Source organism: Lampris incognitus, chromosome 16 (assembly GCF_029633865.1).
Source record: "Lampris incognitus isolate fLamInc1 chromosome 16, fLamInc1.hap2, whole genome shotgun sequence".
NCBI classification, from domain to species: Eukaryota; Metazoa; Chordata; class Actinopteri; order Lampriformes; family Lampridae; genus Lampris; species Lampris incognitus.
In genome coordinates this window covers 10763084-10777751 of record NC_079226.1, presented here as the reverse complement: position 1 = coordinate 10777751, position 14668 = coordinate 10763084, and the positions used below count along the sequence as shown (strand labels likewise).

The following is a 14668-nucleotide window of genomic DNA, read 5'->3' as shown; positions in this document are numbered from 1 at the left end:
CTCTTTCCTGTTTAAACAAGAGCCAGAAAATGCCCCAAATACTTGAAAAAATTCAAAATATTCTAAGATGGACTTTTATAAAATTCATCTTTTTCCCTGTTTTGATCGCTACCCACACTATTTCACAAATCACTTTCTTATTCAGAATTACAGCCGAGAGGTAATGGTAAGGAACATTTGACGCACCGCGCGGGCGAGTCTCCATTTTCGTCAAACCAGATGTCCTCTCCAGACACGCCTGTGAAGGACGTCTTCAGCAGAAAGTCTAAAAGGTGACTCCCATCCACCGGGTCCATTGCATCACAGAGCCCCACGTGTCCGGGGCAAAGGTGACTGTGCATGTCGTGCAGCCCGTGGGCCATTGCATAGATGGCATTGATGACAAATCCCATCTTGCTATCTTGAACATAGTTGTCCTCCAGGCTTTCATAACCTGTAAACATATCGGATAACGATAAAGATAACGACATACATTGTTGCAGTGAAAAACCTGCAGAGTGCATGACGGGAGGTAGTTCACTGCTGCAAGCATTAGCATATTATGTATACTACTATATTAGGCCTATATGCAGCACAGTGTTGCTAGACAAGTTGCAAATTGTGGGCCTTCCATACGGGTTTATGCAGCAGGGTACAGTATATTACAAAGGAGTGATAGGGTGTTCAAAGATGCATTATGATAATAATTCCGGGGATACGGTAACAGGCTATATGCTCGTCTCTGTGGTGAAGTGCATCAAAGATCTGAGATCATTAGAAAGTGGCTTCAAAGACAGCCTGTCAACATAGAGCCACTATTCACCATCTGTTCACCATTCAGGGCTCAATTAGGGTCGAAAACATGATGCTGCTGACATATCAACTCGTACAAGGACGAAAGCTGTTTCCCACGACTCATTCAAACACTGTTGTGTTCCCTGGTCCCCCCCCAAACAAACAACATGAAATGAGACGAAACTGTTTGATAATCAAGATACAGACTTTGAGTGACAGTCAAACACACCCTATCAGTTCAGTGTAATGAAGCTGGCAGCGGTAGAAGCACATAACTAGTGGCTTTGTGACTGTAAATGACTTGAATCAGTCAACATTATCGTCAACATGTAGCAGTTTCAGCTCAACAACGGACCATGTGTGTAAGGTTAACAGCTTCTTGGATAGATGAAAATACTTCTTTCTTTCTTTTTTTTTAATCCCAATCCCTTGGTGCAAAGTTTCCAGAGCATTGGATGCATTTGTTAAAAAAACAAAAACACCTTTCTGAATAACAGGTTGTGTCCACTCATGAAACAGCTAGTAAATTCTAAACAATTTACACAACTGGTATTGCAACGACCATGAACGAGTAGACTTGCTAGCCAGTTGGCTAACGGGTCGGACCCTTTAGCTGACTGGTTAGTGCAGTTGCCCGACCCGGGTTCGCCCCCCGTGAATTCGCTACAGTATATTCGAAGCATGGCCAAATATGAACAATGAAATCACAGTGTGGGTACTCTAATGGACAACTGTCTGAAAAATTATCCAAATGATATCAAACATGCTTGCTTGCCAGCTTTAATTTTTACACCAGCAAGTGCAATTCTGCATTTCAGGAGGGTCCTTTAGTGTAAATATACAAAAAAAAAACTGAATGATTGTAATATTGCCATTGCTGCATCTACCACATAAAGGTTTCCCCAAATTCCTCTTTAACATCCATCCATCCATCCATCCATTATCCAAGCCACTTATCCCAATCAGGGTTGCAGGGATGCTGGAGCCTATCCCAGCAGTCACTGGGCGGCAGGTGGGGAGACACCCTGGAAAGGCCGCCAGTCCATTACAGGGAAGACACACACATTCACACCTAGGGACAATGTAGTACGGCTGATTCACCTGACCTACATGTCTTTGGACTGTGGGAGGAAACCCACGCAGACACGGGGAGAACAATGCAAACTCCACACAGAGGACGACCCGGGATGACCCCCTAGGTTACCCCGGGGCTCAAACCCAGGACCTTCTTGCTGTGAGGCGACTGTGCTAACCACTGCCCCACCGTTCCGCCCCTCTTTAACATGCAATGCTCTATTTCTATAGCAACAGCACAGTGCCTCTATTTTCTTCAACAGAGTAAGAACTGATTCCCAAATGCATCCAATAAGACTTAACTGGAAAGACTACACGGTGGTTGATCAAGATATCCAAGAGCTCACATGCCTCACGTGCATGATCCATGGCTGAGGTGTTTGTTGCACGTTAAACCAACCGATGTCGTTTCAGAGGGAACCAACAGCGTACTGAATGCCGATGCAGACAAACACAAAATGATAGCTTCACTGGTAGCACTGGCTAGCAGAGTGAGCGTCAGGTGGGAGAGGAGAACTGGCCCATTTAAACCTCCCCTTCGGTTTGACCCTCTCCTCACTCACCGACACAGAGGATGGAGCTGAAGTCATCAGCAAACATGGGGCATGCAAACAGACCGCCTACTTTCCCCATGTCAGATTGTGCCTTCAATGCCATGACTTCAACTGCGTGATGTCAACGTTTCACGTGACCACTTCCAGACGTGGATAATAACCTCCGTAAGCTTTTCATACTAGCGCCTCCATACAACGGCATAGCCTTTCCTTTGCTGCTGCAAACCTGTCTTATCTGTGACAGATGTGGACTTCATGGACAGTATCTAGTGCATGCATTAGCTGTTAAACACACAGAAATCCATGTTCTACTCATCATATTCCAATAATAAATTGTAAATTCCAGTCAGAGAACAATGAAGTTGTACACATATGTCTACAAACATAGTATGTATACGTATTTGGATAACTTTTGCTTTTCTGCGACGTGTCTAAGCATCACAGTGAAATCCAAATCCTGTCATGTGACAGCTTACATGGCCAATAAAACCAAAAAAAAAATTGTTTTTTTTAAATGGAGTTTTTCCTCCCCAGTTAAACTTGGCCAATTGCCCAATTTTCCGAGTCGTCTCGGTCACTGCTCCACCCCCTCTGCCGATCCGGGGAGGGCTGCAGACTACCACATGCCTCCTCCCATACATGTGGAGTCACCAGCCGCTTCTTTTCACCTGACAGTGAGGAGTTTCACCAGGGGGTGTAGCATGTGGGAGGATCATGCTACCCCCCCTCCCCCAAACAGGCGCTCCGACCAATCAGAGGAGGCACTAGTGCAGCAACCAGGACACATACCCACATCCGGCTTCCCACCCACAGACACGGCCAATTGTGTCTGTAGGGGCGCCCGACCAAGCCGGAGGTAACATGGGGATTCGAACCGGTGATCCCCGTGTTGGTAGGCAACGGAATAGACCGCTTTGCTACCTGGACGCCCCAAATAACACCAATATTAATAGTGATTTTGAGTCTTGTGCTGAACCCTGTGTGTCTATTCTAAAGCCAAGGTTTTCAGCAGAATATAAAACCAGCGAGTACTGGGGGCCCCCAGGGGCCGGTTTGATCTACAGGACACATTTAGGCTACTACAAAAAAAAAAAAAACCCACTCTCTTGCCTTGGTGAAACTATGTTATAAAGGAGTTAAGTTGGGTCTAAATTCAAGCAGGTGTGTTGTTTCAGAGTGGCTCCACTTATTCTGTGCCAGCATGCAACTGAAGCCAAACCAGCTCGCCGGCGCCTCATTCCCACGTTATTGGGCTGTTTTGCAAAGCTGCACGCAGGTCTGAAGGGATGTGAGAGCAACCAGAACCAGAACCAAACGCTGTGCTCTCACGGCAGTCTTTTTTTTATTTTAAAAAAGAAACAAGAAAAACATCCCAATAGCTTCATACTATATTAGAGGTCAACTGAAATTAATAACGTGTTTATTATTATTATCAATATCAGAATACGATGGTTAGGATGTCAATGGGCTTCTTAAGCCCCCTGATGTGGAAACAGCTTAAAATCAGTGGACCTCTATGTTCAGTGCCAAAGTGAGGTGCATCTATGTGTCCATTCGGGAAGAATACACTCACCATCTTGGAGCTCTACACCACAAAATAACAATAACAACACAAAACAACAGAGGTGACAGAACAGCCAACAACAACTGGATCTCTATTTTTCGCTTAGGAGAGAGAAAGTTCGCATTAACACCAGCATAAGAAATAAAGTGATGGAGGGATGGATGGATGAAAGCTGGTGGCGTGACCATGAGGAGGCGATGAAGCTTTGCATTTACAAATAACGTTCAAACGCTGCAGGAGACGTCAGATTAAAACAGCTGCAAGGGAAAAATTGATGGCTAAAAAAAAACAATATTCATCCACTTGAGGCGCTGCAGTTTGGGCTCTTCAGCTGAAATGCTCATGGATGGTTTGTGTGTTGAGCGCTGCTGCATGCATCGTTTTATATTTACGTTTTGTCATCATCACACCTACCTGTCCATCTGCTTGATGATGCAGGACAGGCATCAGCTGAAGCCTGATAACATTTAGCTTGAAAACGTAAATATATAGGCCAGTATTTTAAAAAGAAGGATATGTAAAAGGAAAATGTGAAAAAGTTTTTTTTTTGCAGAAACATGCTTACTGAGCATTGTTTCTAGAAAACAATGAATTCAAAACCGATGGGTTTGCTTTCATCCCCTCTAAGTGCCAAAGCAAAAAGAATATAAATTACCTAGGTCATCCTCTGTCGAGCCAAAAGTCACAGAAATGAACAGTGTGGGAAAAAACATCTGCATTATTGGCTGGTCTTGCAGGGTATTTGACCCTGCATCAGTCTAGTTCATAGTTAAAGACAACGCTCTACTTTACGAGGCCCATTGGCATCATCATCCTTTGGGTATTGAACACACGAGTCACACAAGACAAACCGATTCTGACCTGTTCTTTACAATACCACACTTCATTAACAGTTTGTAATCCCTGTGCTAATAGTTTGTAATCCCTGTACTAATAGTTAATAACTCATTAATTAATGTGTCATAAATCAATAATAATTTTGATACTGAATTAATAAAGTATAGTTTGGGTTGCCCGGTTGGGAACCCACATTTTATCAATATGAGAGTCTCCACAGATATTCTCTCAGAAACCACTTGACTGGCAAGACTGCGAATTCACATTTTCAGCGAATGGCTCCCAAATAACACAACCTGAAGATGTCATACAATTCATACACTGGTGACAGCAGCTACAGTCACATTGATTAATTTTAGGGTTGAGATCAGCTAGCGGTTAAATTTGGGGGTTAAGGTTAGGTGGCGGCTAGCAGTTTGATCGTGTCTGACTAATCATGTGGTTTCTGAGAGAATGTCCATGAATAAGAGAACGTCTCCCTTGTATTGATAAAATGTGGACCCCAGACCTGACAACTGAAAAACACTTGTAATACTAGATTACAGATTTATAACATTAATAAATGACTTATTAACCATTTCTAAAGTAATTAGTAACCATGTAATAACTCTATATATAAAGTGTCTGTATGCATGCTCAATAACCCAGGTAAGAAAATCACAGAAAGTTGAATCAGTTCATCTAAGTGACCTCTTCCGTCTCAACTGACTGCAGGTATCACCACCCTTATATTTTATAGAGCTTATATATTTTCCAAAAACTGTGACTCAGTTGCTTTCAAACCCCAAAACACGCTGCACCAGAAGTTGGTCCACTTCAAGGATCGGGCTCCCGGCACAAACAGAGCAATATAGTGTACCCTGGTAAGTGCCAGGAGGGTTGCCGTGACTTGTACATTGGGGAAACTAAACAGACGCTGGCCAAGAGTGTGGCACAACACAGGAGAGCCAACACGTCAACACGAACCAGTGGTTCTCAACCTTTTTGGGGTCCTGGACCCCCTGCGTATTTTTGATCTACCCTGAGGACCCCTCCACCTGATCTTGGGGGAGGGGGGGTTGCAATTTGATAGAAACAGTAGAAACTGCATTTTAAATTGCATTATAGCATTTATTCACTCTTTGGGGCAAAAATAAGAGCTTTCAGTTGTAACTTAGATATAGTTAACAAAACAGAATTCTTATGCAGTAACTTTCAGGTATATGTAACAACAGAATTTTTATGCAGTAGCTTTTAACAATGCAAATGGGAGCGAGATCTCTTATTAAAATACAATAAATCACACTTGTGAAACAGATGTAATTAGAGAAAAAAGTCCTGTTACCCTTTATAGTTTAGGTAGATAAAGGTCTCAGTCACATTTGAGTAAAATAATCCTATTTCTATAAATGTCATAGGATCTTTTTTTTAGAGATATTTTATTTTCACGGACCCCTTGCAATTACACCACGGACCACCAGGGGTCCGCGGACCCCCGGTTGAGAAACACTGGTCTACACCATCTACAGGCCAGTGAACACTCTTTCAAGGATGAGGATGTGCACATCCTTGTTAGGGAGGAATGCTGGTTTGAACGGGGGGGGGGGTCAAAGAGGCCATCTATGTTAAGAGGGAACCACCATCCCTGAAGTGAGGGGGGGGTCTAAGAGTACATCTGTCACCATCTTACAATGCTGTGATTGCAACTATTCCCCAATCCTCTGTGAGTAGTACACATGGCCATTGAAACTCTAGTTAATGGTCATGCCGATCTGCATATGAAACTGATCGTTATGCTGATCGGTCGTTATGCCACTGTATTCTTTATAAAGGTGGGGATACCTGCTGTCAGTTTAGACCGAAGAGGTCACTTAGATGAGTGATGAGACGTTTTTCTCAATAAACGTTGTGTCCAGACGAACCCATTCACCGTTCTATGAAGTCTGTAAAGTACACCTTATTTTGAAATGCTACAAACAGGCTACAGGAAATGACATCACAGCAGTCAGACCAACATGTCAGCTACCTGAGCAGTTCCGGGCGTAGTTGGTGTTCTCCTGCGGGTGTCCAGCGAGCCGGCACTGGAAGCGGTACTGCCAGAACTCAGGGAACCAGGGGTTGCGGGTGTTGGTGCTGAGACGGAGTTTCAGGAAGTAGTTGTCGAAGGAGGTGACGTCCTCTGACTGCAGCTTGACCGTGATGCCGCCCACCGCCTCCTGCTCGTACCCCTCCACCACCTCGTCTCTGTCTGCCCAGCCGTCACTGCAGGGGGGGAAACGTTATTCAGTATAGTGCATCTAGAGAATGGCCTCCGGATTAAAACTCTGTAGTCAAGAAAGCGATTTGGTTCAGAGAGGTTTTTGATAGGAGCAAATATATTCTGTGTGCAGTCTTTGACATATTCAAACATCTTCATTTTCATATCTTTGTGAGATTCTTTCCTCATTTTTAATTTTCATTCTACTGAATTTTCATCGTCTTATTAGTCAGCGTACACAGTGATTAAAGTGGGCGGAGCTCCCCGGATCCCGACACTTCCCCTCCTCCTCCCCCCCCCCCCCCCCCCCCCCGAGTCAACCGGAGCTGAGATCCGGCACTCTGTAGACAGGAGTAATATCAACCTTTTTGTCACAGTAAAATTTAAAACAAAACACATGATGCAGCCAATTCACAAGCATTACAAAATAAATCGCCAATAAAGTCGCTCTTCTATTTTTGTACTACTTTACTTTTTCTAAAAGTTTGAATGACGTCGCGTCCTCACGTCACCCGCACCTGCCTGCTGTCTGGCTTGACCAGACATGACGTCAGAAGAGACTGGCTTCACACTCAAGGGTCAGGGTCAGTTCACCGCACCAGGCAGACAAGACTCGAGATAGCGTCAACCTGCTACCTGCGCTATTATCCTGGACTGGGGGGCATAAAGAGTGAGTATCTTCAGTGTATTCCAATAGTATTTCCAATAGTTTTGTCTAGCTCTGCTGTGCTTTTCATTCAAGCAACTAACGTTAGCGAACGAAACGTTAGCTAGCTAGCTAACTAGCTATCTTCCACCCGGTAACGTTGCTAGCTAGTTGCTGACGTTGCTGGCTAGTTGTTTGAATGCTGCTAGCCAAGCTAACTATCGGTAGCGTCCGGTAACGTTACCGGTAGCTAGCTAGTTATGTTTGTCCAACCTTAGCTCTGGCCATGCAATATTTTCATTCAAATAACTAACTAGCTAGCAAACGTTAGCTACCGGTAGCTATTATTAGCTAACAATGCTAACGTCGGGACTACCGCACCAGTGGTTAGCTAGCCTAACGTTAGCTACCTAGCACTTTTGCCCACCTCTCTAATACAGAGATCCCCCACTTACCAAATCCCACTTTAACCCCTGAGCGTACTCCACTTGTTTTGTTTTGGAGAAAACGTATTGGTGGTTTTGGAAGACGCCATGCAATATTATTTATTCATTTAGGTTTTTCTCTCTTTGCCTCTCTTTGTTCTTTACTGTTACTTTCACCTCCTTTCCTCCTCCTCTTACAGAAACAATCGTCTCCTTTCTCTTCTTTTTCTGCTCCCCACTCTTCTTTCCTCGCAGACTTTGGACTCTTCTAAGACATTAACCAAATTCCCAAGTGTTTTCATGCGAATTTTGCCATTTTCATTATAATTAGATTATGGAAATGGCAAATATCAAACAAGATGTCCAATATTTTGCATTAACGTTTGCACCCTCGTTTGAGGTAGAGAGCACTTTTATTCGCTAAAAAGAAATGGGATATATTACAGTGGAATCACGTCTGGCAAATAGAAAATGAAAAGTGACTACAGTTTCATCATGCGATCATCTGTTCCTTCATCTCAACTGGTCCAGCTTACTGGTGGATGTCGACGTATGGACACATGAGGTAGGATACGTAAAACTACAGTCGGGGTTTCATCCTCAAACAAGTCTGATGGAAACGCACCATGCAAATTTATTCAGAAGTTGCATGGAAACGTAACTAATATCAGCTGTCCTTCTTTGTTTCTTTCCCTCCTCATCTTTTTCTCCTTTCTCCTCCATCACACCTCTGCTTGTGGTCAACCCTGTTGCCATGTGGAGAGATTTACTATGGTTTGCTTTTCGTTTCATCGTAAAGATTGGTTTAACGAGCCCATTGTGGTCAATTGGAAATCATGGTGATTTGTTGTTTAGAGTCAAAAAAATTTTGTAAAGATTTTTTTTTGTTGTTGAAATTTTCCATCTTTTTTTGACAACGACAGAAAAGACAAAGCAGGGTCCGGATTCAAACCCAGGCCACTGCAATAAGGACTCAGTCTTGATATGTGGTGTGCACCCTGCCAGGTGAGCCACAGGGTGCCTCCAGTCAATACAGTTTGTTATGTCTCTCTCCCCCTCCCCCCAGGTGGATAAATCTGGAGGGGATTATGCATTTAGTCGAGTGTGTGTGTGTGTATATGTGCCTAATCTCTCAAACTACTGAACCTATCAGCCTACAATTTTTGGTGCACTTTAAGGGCTACACACAATAGGACTTCGACTAGTCAACTATCAAACCCACTAGTCAACACTGTGCATAGTTGTAGACTAATTTTTCATCTGTGGTTTTAGCAATGCAGTAATAAAGTAATGGCAATGCATCTACAGCAGATATGCAGCTGGGGGCGCTGTGGTTCCTACACAGATTTGTTTGAACAATGACGTTAAATAAACAGAATTCAAGGCAATTAGAGAAGGAAAGACTCCCACGATCCCTGTGTTTCGGGTTAACGAGTGACTTGCGTGATGGCAGCTGTTGAAAACAGAACACATTGACACAGTGTCTTCCTTAAAGCCTTTAACTTGTCTTTAAGACTTGTTAAATACAGTGTTTAATATCTACGCTAACCATTTACGTCAGTTAAATTGTGCTCAGCAAGACTCGTTCGCCTATTGTAACGCGATAGTCCCGGGTTACGAACGCCCGACACACGAACCGGCCTCTTTTTATTTTTTTAAATCGAGTTACACACAATGGTTCGTACTAACGAACGGGACGGACTACTTTGCGCGACGCTCAAAACACTGCGCGTTTCCGGCGGTTCGTCGGCTCGAGGGAGAAGAACGCCACCGTCGCCATTTTAAGTCGGGTCGCGTAAACGTTGTTGCGTACGTTGCGTGTTCACCTAAAAGTTGTTCGTTTTTTACCCTCATAATCGTGGCTTCTAAGCGTAAATCTGACGGTGATGCGCCGGAGAAAAGGAAAACGATCACGACTGAAACAAAAGTGGGAATAATAAAGTGTTGAGAGAGAGGTGAAACGCTCCTATTGTTTTTTCACTTACCCGGCGAGGCGAGCGCTGAGCGGGCTCTCGTCTCTGGCGTCGAACGAACGGCCGGCCTCCGCCGGACCGGGACGGCGGCAGGGCAGGAGTTTGAAATGTAAGAAATGTTTCAAGTTTTTTATACCTATACACACACACACCCTCTCTCTCTCTCTCTCTGTTATTAAATACTGTACTGTAGTTAGATTTGTTATTACTGTGTGGAAGTTGGGACAAGACAGACGAGCTTCTCTCTTTGACCACCACCCCGCGTATCGTTTGTTTCCTTATAAGCACCGCCCCCGCCCAATCACATGGCCCCGCGTCCCCGTGGCCACGCCCTAAGCCCTTAAAGTGAGCGCGTCAACTTCATATAAACAGCCAGCAATGGTAAATTATGTCCGGGAGGGAGTAGCGCAAATAATCCATAAGTCCACTACAACTACATTATGATATTAATGATGTTTTAGGAAAAATGTATACTAAGACAAACATTTGATTAATTGACGCTAGACGTGTATGTAACTGTTCCGACTTACATACAATTTGACACAAGAACAGACTCAAAAACTGAACTCGTTCGTAACCCGGGTAATATGGGAAACGAACCGCATCCTCAATCGGAAGGTGACCCATATTCAGTCATTTAACCTGTAACGTTATAATGTCAAATTCCTCTAATTAGGAATTTGACATTGCTGATCAGTGTTCTTCCCCACATTAAAAGTAATTTCAAAAAAATTGAATGCGTATTGTAGCGAATTCGGGGGACAACGCAACCACAGGAACTGCCGCAGCCGGGAAGCGAACCTGTATCGCCCGCACCGCAGGAGGCATCGCTAACCGCTATACTAAAGGGTCAGACTCCCGAGCCAGCGGCCAGCGTGTCTTCTTATCCATGCACGTTACAGTACTCAAATAAGACTACTAACACGTAGCAGTCGTGAATGCCTCAGCACACAGTTAGGAGTATATTGTAGCATATTCGGGGGGGGGGGCAGCCCGGCCAGACCGCCACAGCCGGGACGCGAACCCATGTCTCCCACACCTCGGGTGACAGCGTTAACCAGTCGACTAAAGAGTCTGACCCGGGCTAACGAGTCTACTTATTCGTGTACGTTACACTGCCCCCCCTTCCCGGACTGCCCCCCGGAATTTGCTGCACTGGTGTCAGAGGTGGGATGGTGAGATCGTACCCCCCCTCTTTCAGCTCCCTCACGCCTCTGGGCGCACGCGCTTCCGATGACCTCACGGTCTCACCATCCCACTTCTGGCACCAATGCAGCAAATTCGGGGGGGCAGCCGGGACGCGAACCCGTATCTCCCACTCCGCAAGCGACAAAGTTAACCAGTTGACTAAAGCGCCAGACCCGTTAGCCGAGGACCAACGTGTGTACTTATCCATGCACGTTACACCATGATGAAGAACCTCTCATGGTTGTGGTGATTTAAAACCTCAGAAAGACGTTTGTTCTCGGTACCACTGCTCCCTCTCTTAATTCACTCTCTAGCTCGCTCGACCAATGCTGCACTCTGTCGCTGCCCGATCTGACCCAACCACGTGCATGCATGCGCAGCTCACATCTACGGTTGGCTCAGCTTGGGCAGCGACATGATCCAAAGTTATTAAAAGAATTTTGACAATCCAAAAATTGTGAGTTATAAAGGAACAACTTCCAACGTGTGATGCATGTAATTTTTTTTTTTAAATTTATCATGAAGACAAGCGATTCTACCACCCTAGATCAATACCAGCATGTTTTCACATCAGTGCATGGGAAAAAAAAACAAGTTTATTTCACATTTAAGAGACACTCTTTGTCTCCCGTTCAGTTTTTACCAGTATGGCTCATCACAGAACTGCTCACACCACTTGCAGGAAAAAAAGAAGTCTCAGTGTCCACAGACACAATCACGACTCCAGTGAGAATTCACAGATCCGGTCAGCAATCTGGCCATCCCATCCTTCAGACTGACATGAAGAATTTAAGGCATCAGTCTGAGAAGGACTTGTCTCCGGTTCACAGTACAGTGGATGGTTTTCTGAGCACAGGCCGTGAGGTGAGCTATCTGTAAAAGTCTTAGACCTGATTCAGTTTTGCAGTTAATCTACTCACAGCAGATCATGTTGACAAAGGCTTTTGCTGGATCTGAGAGAAATGTTCATGTGCCACTGATTTCCAAATACTGCTGGACTGTTTCCTATAAGGTACTATCCATTATGAAGGGCTGGAATAGAAAATGTAATTTCACGCTTGTTACCTCTTTTAATCTGCATTTGATTTACATCTACTTAACACCATGTTCTAGAAAGTCACAAAAAGGTATCATTTCTGTGTTCATAAGAGTCATGTTTTTCTCTTTCTAACAAACACAATATTTTCTAGCAACGTCGTCCTGCACTAGCGTTCATACGCAAAAAATGTGCGACGAATGAATGGAAATGAGATTGAGAGAAGACGAGTGACCTTCCACCACCAGACTGAAACTAGCCAATAGCATATAGATGTCTACTTTCTTCTGAAATCCTTGGTCATGAATGGCTGTCAGTCAAACCAACCCCCCCCCCCCCATTCTGCTTAATTTGGCTAAACATCAGATTATGTTTGAGAAGCTCTAAATGCCTTTTCATAGGACATTTAAACGTTAGCTAACACTTTACATTACGGGCCATTACAGAAACAACCAGGCAACAAACAAGTAAAATAGATGTAACTGAACTATGATGGGTGGTAAATACTGAGTAGTACAGAGTAAAATAGGGTCTTTTCTCTTTCTATAGTTTGCTTCCTTGTCATTATAAGGTGACGTTAAATACATTCTACATCAGACACTGTATGGGATAAATTCACACATCACGTTGTACCAAACAGTATTTTGAATCCTTTGTGTCCCAGTGATAAATATTAATTATCTGTTAAACTTGAATATAAGGTGAGTATTAAATGCCCCTGCTGAGTAACATAACCATAGTAAAGATAACACTGCGTTCAATCTTCTTCTTCTTTCGGCTTGTTCCCCGTTTCCCGGGGGTTGCCCCAGCTGATTTGATAGTTTCCATCGGTACCCTGTGAGGGCACAGCACCGATGGCGGTCTTGTCAACCCGCATAATGATTTGGCAAAATTCCACGTCAGATGCCCCTTCCTGACACAACCACTAAACCCTACGGACGGGGGCAGCCGGGATGCGAACCCGGGTCTCTCGCACCACGTTAACCAGTCGACTACAGGGCCCGACCCTTTAATAACACCGCATTCAATATTCACCTTATATCCATGTTTAACAGATAATTACTATTTATCACTGTGACACAGAGGACTCATAATGTGTTTGGTACCATGTGAAGTGTGGATTTACCCCATACAGTGTCTGATGTATTTATATTTACCCCATACAGTGTCTGAAGTATTTATATTTAACATCACATTATAATGACAAGAAAGCAAACTAGAGATATAGAAAAGACCCTATTTTACTCTATGCTACTCAGTAATTACACTCATCATAGTTCCATCGACTTTACTCGTACATGACTCGGTTACTTGAAAACCAAGGATTTAAAAACTTCTTGACACTGGGCAGTGTCGTACGCCAACTGTCCACATTTTGTCGAGCAGGCATTTAAAGAATAAACTGTTTTCTGTGTGACAACCTCGGCAGCACCTTGCCATCTGTTTCCCAGCATCCCACTGTCCTGTTCCAACAGCCTCTCTGGCAGAACCCCGCAACTCTGACGTACACACACACACACACACACACAACACAACACAACACAACGGTTCCTCTACTAATGAGATTTGTAGAAGATAGATGCTGCAGAATGTATAATGTGTGTGTGTGTGTGTGTGTGTGTGTGTGTGTGTGTGTGTGTGTGTGTGTGTGTGTGTGTGTTGACTGTTGATCTTTAGCCGAGTTGTCCCAAAAAGCATTGCTAGACATACTGCTTCTGTGGACGTGTTGTTTAGTAAACCTGTATACAGTGGCCAGAAGACTTCTGCCAGGGGTCTTACCAGCAGAGTACCTGTAGCATTGTAGTACGGTGCAGTAGTACACAATACAAACCCTGAGCTCCATGTCTGGCACCATGCTGATGAGCTCACTTCATTGTCTGACTGACAGATGAGAATCCACAACTCCGACATCATCGCACATTGGAGGTACAAACCTCGATCAATGTGAATGTGTTGGTAAAGACTCTCACAGCAGCGCCACAGAACTGGCTCATCGTTTTAACTTTGGGGTGAAATGTGACAAAAAGGACACGGGATTCATTCAAATGTTTGCCAGGACTGCATGAGGGGGGAAAAAATCATCTGTTGATTTCACAGTTTCATCATTCTCCAGATCATGTATCACTTCCAGCCTTGTGGCTCAGACTGTTCTCATGGCACCAGCAAGGCCTGGTGGTTTTAGGTCTGCCTCAGGACTTAACTGCATCTCTCTCTCCTAACTCTATAGGTCTCTTTCTCTCCTTACCCAACATGCCTTTTTCTCTCGTCAGCCGGGATGGATGGTTGGATGGGTGGATGGATGGATGGATGGATGGATGGATGGATGGGTGGATGGAGGGATGGATGGATGGAGGGATGGAT

General features: G+C 44.3%; 1 protein-coding gene across 1 annotated transcript in view; it reads right to left on the bottom strand.

Moving 5' to 3' along the window:
* grm1b (glutamate receptor, metabotropic 1b) overlaps positions 1 to 14668 on the bottom strand; it is a 34755-nt gene that overhangs the window by 9925 nt on the left and 10162 nt on the right. Inside the window, exons 3-4 of the mRNA XM_056295832.1 lie at positions 6809 to 7044; positions 187 to 433 (exon numbers count right to left, since the gene is read on the bottom strand). Coding sequence (XP_056151807.1) covers positions 187 to 433; positions 6809 to 7044 — 483 coding nt within the window. The remainder of the gene's footprint in view (positions 1 to 186; positions 434 to 6808; positions 7045 to 14668) is intronic.